Source organism: Diadema antillarum, unplaced genomic scaffold (genome assembly GCF_040938485.1).
Source record: "Diadema antillarum isolate AM-2024a unplaced genomic scaffold, OU_Dant_1.0 seq00000483_RagTag, whole genome shotgun sequence".
NCBI classification, from domain to species: Eukaryota; Metazoa; Echinodermata; class Echinoidea; order Diadematoida; family Diadematidae; genus Diadema; species Diadema antillarum.
In genome coordinates this window covers 1,703,684-1,709,985 of record NW_027271446.1, presented here as the reverse complement: position 1 = coordinate 1,709,985, position 6,302 = coordinate 1,703,684, and the positions used below count along the sequence as shown (strand labels likewise).

The 6,302-nt window shown below is 42.6% G+C and overlaps 1 protein-coding gene across 1 annotated transcript; it reads right to left on the bottom strand.

The window, feature by feature from the left end:
* Nucleotides 1–57: 57 nt before the first annotated feature.
* LOC139733563 (uncharacterized) lies at nucleotides 58–5,670 on the bottom strand. Its single transcript, XM_071644374.1, has 3 exons — nucleotides 5,630–5,670; nucleotides 2,620–2,790; nucleotides 58–1,782 (listed from the first exon to the last, which is right to left on the bottom strand). Exons 1-3 carry the CDS (start codon nucleotides 5,651–5,653, stop codon nucleotides 376–378), a joined length of 1,602 nt encoding a protein of 533 aa, XP_071500475.1. The 5' UTR covers nucleotides 5,654–5,670; the 3' UTR covers nucleotides 58–375.
* Nucleotides 5,671–6,302: the final 632 nt, after the last annotated feature.

Here is a 6,302-nt window from a genome sequence, read left to right as displayed (position 1 = left end):
AAATGCTCTGCTAGCTGATCAAGTTCATGTTCATTGAGATGTAATAGCTGACTCATAGTGGCAATCTGCTTTCGTAGGTTAGTTGCTGTAAGTGACAATGGGCTTTCTGCTTCGCACTCCTTTGCAAAAGCTCGCAGACAGTCATGGGAGCGATGCGGACCTTCAGCATCAAAATGAGATCTAGCAAAAACATATGGGTTATCAACACTGACACCAGCCTTCTGCCTGTTCGTCTCATTTGCAAGAATGTCTAGAGAGTCTTTCATGTTCTGGGTAAGAAGAACTGAAACACCCCGATCTCGTTTTCCACGTATGTAGATCAATGACAATCGATCTATAGCTACTTGTTCAGAGAGTGGCAAGGAGTTGAGCACTTCACGCTGTGTACTCAGTTCTCCCATGAACTGTTCTTGTCTTGTATGTGTGAACTTTCAGAAATTGCATTTCGCCTGGTCTTCGACGATTATATAAGACCACTTGCGTCAGTGCACATTTTGCAAGGTCTGCAAATGAGTTCTCATTGATACCCTCATGTGTGATTCTTGTTTTCACATGTTTTTCCTGCTCTCCAACATATTTGTTGAGTTTCATTATGTCATTTGTGAGAGGGAGTTGACGTGGATTCGTCCACTTTTCATTTGAAGCCTGACGGAGTGCATGTGATGATATTCTGGGACCCCATTCAAGAGCCATGAGTCGTTTGAAACCTGCAGCATGTTTGTTCACTACACCTGCCTTTAAACTTTCAGCATCTAGTATGTCAGCAATTCTGGTTAGGCAATGACCTAATTTTCTAGCGAGTGAAGGAGTTTCATATGTTGCAGTAGCTTCATTGAAAGAACAGCACTCATATGTTGCACTCATGACTACCTCAAAGTTTTCTGGATTAATTAGATCCTTTGCTGTTTGAATACATGGATCTAGTGATCGTGCCTGGGAAAGCAGACGAGATGCCTCTCTCATCTTTTGTGAGACATAATTTCTGTAATTATCCGTGTGGCCTGCTGAATTTACATAATACTCCCCAAGTTTGACAATCATAGGATCATTTCTCGCAATCAGTGTTAACCTATCACTTTGCATTCCCAGAAACACTACCTTCAGTTTTTCTGAAACTGTTCCGTTTACTGGCATCAGAGCAGCTCCTGACCTTTGATGATTTTCACGCTTTTTTGCTCTTCTTTTACACTTCTTTGCATGCCTGTACAATGCTGCCTTCTTGTATAGGCCTTTGCATCCTGAGCAGAAATTGTATGTATTCAGGTTATCCTTTGTCCCAAATTTTGGCCTTTTGTGGACCACCAATGGGCCTTCTTCTGACCCTCCTAATACCCGAGAGTTATGCTCATAGTCTCCACATTTTCTTAATTTAGCAATGAGGCTTCTCCGCTCTTTGCTTCCTATCTGCAGCGCACTGATACTACCCACCTCCGCTTCCTCACAGTGTTTTTTAAACCAGTGCTCTACTACCTTTTTGTATCCCTTATTACAGAATATGCAATAGTGTACTTTGTCCCAGACTCTCTCGCCCGTTTTCGCTCTAGCTCTTGAAGATCCGATCCAACGTACATTGTCTCTCTGGAAAGCATCTTGTCCACTTGACTCCTTGTCCAGTCCTTGCACACTTTCTCCATGAGGGTCACGAGTCTCATTTCTAGATTTTGACATACCTGGCGGTTCATCATCAGACTCTGTACAATCAGATGAGCTGTCTGGTAACCATTCACTGCCAGATGTCTCGTTAGCTGATGAGCTGTCATTACCCAACGTCCTTTTCATGTTCTGAAATTAAGGACAACAGAAAACACAATGCACAATTATACTGGAAAAATTTGATTATAATGTAGTCAACTGAACTCCGTCCGCCTTTTCACCCATTCAATTATTATTTTAACACAGGATGACAAATATAACCTTTCATTCAAAGAGAAAGGAAAGTAAAGTGATATTTATTAGCCCTTTAGCACTCAAACTGCCCGAAACCGCCTCTCAGGTTACTCCTCAAACCGCCCGTCCATTTTTAGCGCGCTTTAGTATCCGTAATACGCACCGTACAGGGCTGCAATTGTGTTTGTTTGGTCAATGGGATTTCTGCCGTGAACATCCATAATAAAAAGTTGATGCTTCCTGTGGACCATCTTCATGAAATTTCCATTCAAACACAGTGATGCACAGCAGCGGGCAAACAAAGCCGCGCTAGTTGATCTTGCTGCATGTAAATATATAGGCCAAAACTCGTCGCTATCGAAATGACTACGCTGCAAGAAAAAAAACCAATATTATCTTTAGGAGAGCTCGTGAATCGGTATTTCAAGATGATTTTCAATGTCAATTCCGATTACTGGGATGTAAGTACCACTTTTAGCAATTTCATAGTATTTTCAGCACAAAATTAGGAAAATTCCCCATTTTCTATTCTCCAAAATAAACATAACTTGCGATTGACGAAAATCAACTCCTAAAGCATTATTTCATTTTTGCGGACCAAGGTCTATAATACCGTGTTTTGGCACACCGCTGTGAGGAGTAAGCTGACGCGTTTCACGGAGGCTCTGAGTGCTAACGGGTTAACAATTAGGTTTACTTTATTGGCAAAGTACACAAAACACTAGAACTTACATTGGTCATCTCTAGGTCAAGTCCATGCATACTTTCTTGTCTCTTCTCTCTAGATTTTGACAGACCTGGTAGATCGTCATCAGAATTCGTGGAATCAAATGAGCTTTCTGGTACACATCCGCTGCAAGATGTCTCGTTAGCCGATCCATCATCATTAAACGCCTTTTTGAACTGCTGGAATAAAAAGAACCAATAAAAACGCTATTTAACATTCATTAATTTAACTAACAGTTCAAATTATATAAATACAGTCAACTCCGCGTAAGTCGAAGTCCACGGGAATGAGTTAAACGCGTTGACTTAGGCGATACTTGACTTACGCGGAGTTTATATTTCAACACATGGGATGCCCTAGCTGCAGCGCATGTTGCTTTGATGTCGTTCGCTTGCTAGAAGTGAGATTGTAGTGCTGAAAAAAGAAAGGGAGAGAGGCAAACAGAAGGGGCGAATAAGGAACTGTGAAGAGAGAGGGGAAATAAGAACTAACGCAACAGAGATGAGAGATGAGCGTTGGGAGTGCGACGGCTAGTCTAAATTTGCTGGAATGTGCTGCTTCAGTCGTCTGTGCTAACGTTTAACCGGGCTGAACAAAGATGGAATGTGCTACAACTGGTGGCGCGTGCTTGACAACATGTTGTGGTTTATTCTACTTACGTGACGTGTATCTAATGGTTTTTATTGCAACTGTTCCGGGAAATTTGTTCGACTTAGGCGATAATTCGACGTACAGAATTCGAGTTATGCGAAGTTTTAACACACGTGTGTCTATGGGGGAAAATCAGGACTTTCTACAATCATCAACTCAGGCGATTATTCGAGTTATGCGACTTTGACTTACGTGGAGTTGACTGTAATACACAAAGGTGCTTTTTGTTTGTCTTCTGTAAAAAAGAGCTGCCCACATGAATGCCAGCGCAGCTAATAGTAAAAGGATCATATGAGGATGGAATTAACATCATGGTCGTGCCAGTACAACTTACTATTACTACCTGTACAACTATCAATTGGACTAACTGTGACATCAAGCATCGGATGCTATGATAAAATTCTCATCATTCTCATTATGCTAGAGCTCTTGATTAATCATATGCTTTAATGATTTGGGATTAATGTTAATCTTGGTTACAATTTGGGGATTAAAGAAGATATTGTGGATTCTTTTGCACACACACAAAAAGGCTGAACGAGAGCCCCAGGGAGGTTGGCCTCTCCTACGAATGGATCTGCATTCCTAACAAACCTCTGATGCACCAAGGGGGAAAATATCCCTTCCAAAATATAGGATGATTTACATCAAGGTGTGGTAGCTACCAATTCAGCCTACAAATTTAAACGTACAAAAATATATTCCCATTTGACTACATCTCATTCCTATGATAGCCAAGTATGTACAAGAGATGCATGCTCTTACACACACAGTTATTTGAGGAGATTGATAGCCAAGTATGTACAAGAGATGCATGCTCTTACACACACAGTTATTTGAGGAGATTGATAGCCAAAAATGTACAAGAGATGCATGCTCTTACACACACAGTTATTTGAGGAGATTGATAGCCAAGTATGTACAAGAGATGCATGCTCTTACACACACAGTTATTTGAGGAGATTGATAGCCAAGTATATACAAGAGATGCGTGCTCCTACACACACAGTTATTTGAGGAGATTGATAGCCAAGTATGTACAAGAGATGCATGATGCTCTTACACACACAGTTATTTGAGGAGACTGATAGCCAAGTATGTACAAGAGATGCATGCTCTTACACACACAGTTATTTGAGGAGACTGATAGCCAAGTATGAACAATGGATGCATGCTCTTACACAGAAAGTTATTTGAGGAGATTGATAGCCGAGTATGAACAATGGATGCATGCTCTTACACAGTCACACAGTTATGTAAAGAGATTGTTAGCCTTGCAAGTATGTAAAATGGAAGCATGTCCTTACACACACCATTATACCAAACATGTTTTATCAAATTTCTAAGCATCCATTGGAGAACTGTCAGTTGCTCTCTATTATTTTTTTTGTTCATGCATCCATGCTGTTTTTTGTAAACAATTAGTATGATCAGGAATGATCAGTTTATCTACTTATGACCCTCACCTGCACAATTACCTAAAAACTGCAGCATTTGTCTCAGGCTCCGGCAATGCACGAACCGCGACCAGCCATAAGAAGAGAACCACTTGACTGGCGTGCCGTGCTATCCTGAGTGTACCCGTATAGTTGCACAACTGATTACCATAAAAGAAGCAGCGGAGACGACTCCTCCACCGCCTGTGCGCTGGGCGCATAACATTTCCCATGGAAGACTTAAATTGCCTGCGACTCACGTCCTAAAACCGCGAGGTGGGATGGCAGATCTCATAAAGCGGGGCTTGACAAAGCCCGAGGGGAAGTCACCATTGCCAGCAACATCCGCTTGGAAGGAGAACCCTGCCCTAAATTCTTTGTTGCAGGAGGGGCAAAAACCCATGCAAGCGGGGGGAGCTGCCTGCAACGGACCAGACGGAGGAAGCTGGAGAGCACCACGGAAAGCGCCAAGCGCAGGCGATGGACGAGTGTGAGAATAAGTACCAAGGGCACTCAAGTACACGGGCAGGTGGACTGGCGCCGTAGGAGGGGATGGTACCAATGTTTGAATGGCCCGCTGGGTCCCAGCCTGAATAGAGCGTGATATCTCACCCAGCCGAACAATCGAACGCCAAGCGCACACGAACAGGCCGACGCTGCGAGAGATGACTAGCGCCCAAGAGCGCAAAAGACAAAGTGAGGTTTAGGCAGCAGTTGTGCAGTGTATACGGATACACTCAGGGTAGCATGGCATGCCAGTCGAGTGGTTCTATTCTTATTCAAATTTCTTCTCTCTTTTCTGTGTTGGCTGGTTGCGGTTTGTGCATTGCCGGAGCCTAAGACAATGCAGTTTTTTAGGCAAGTTTACTGGTGGGGGTCACGTACGTGGTATATAAACCATTCACAAACAGACAAAAATAATTATTACCTCCTGTGAGACCTTCATCTTCATGAGCTCTGCTTGTGCTTCACGAGCCTCTCTCTGGGCCTGTTCTAACTGATGCTCAAGGTCCCTTTGAGTTTCCATCATCTTTAGTTTGTACCTCTCCAGCTGTCAATGGAATCAAACAGTACTTATAATATTATAATAGTAATACAACATAATGTTTTAGTGGGAACACAGGTATTTTGGAGAAGAGAGTTAATTAAGGTGCAGTGGCCATGGAGGTTATTCTGTCATTCACATTGACTGGCATGCTACATGAACACATTGAATGCTCAAGTACATGTACTTTGACAACTTGCAATGTGTTTGATCCAAGTCGCAGTGTACGGCGTCCTCGTGTCAACTAGCCTCATGCTTTTTATAAAATTTGCCCCAATGCTTTGAATCCAGTTTCAAAACACTACTTGTTGCTCTAGTCAGCAAACCTCAGGCAAGTTTAGTTGAAATCAAGCCAGGAGTTTTTAAGAAATCAAAACATGTACATATATGGAACAATGGTGGACCCCCCCCCCCCCCCCCCCCCCTTTTCATGGTACCCCTCAAAGAGGCCTACAGGATGTCTCCGGGGACTCCTAAATACAACTCTTATCATTCATTTTAAAAGGTATCTTCCCACAATATTACTTGGGTCTAGCACTTCTGGACCTGGAAGAAG

What these genes read in the sequence shown, in the direction of transcription:
- LOC139733563 (XM_071644374.1), bottom strand. Translation starts at nt 5,653, where the DNA reads ATGAAGATGAAGGTCTCACAGGAG. An exon ending in AGATGAAGGTCTCACAGGAG is followed by an intron (nt 2,791 to 5,629) that starts GTAATAATTATT and finishes TTATTCCAGCAG; the next exon opens with TTCAAAAAGGCGTTTAATGA. An exon ending in TTGACCTAGAGATGACCAAT is followed by an intron (nt 1,783 to 2,619) that starts GTAAGTTCTAGT and finishes CCTTAATTTCAG; the next exon opens with AACATGAAAAGGACGTTGGG.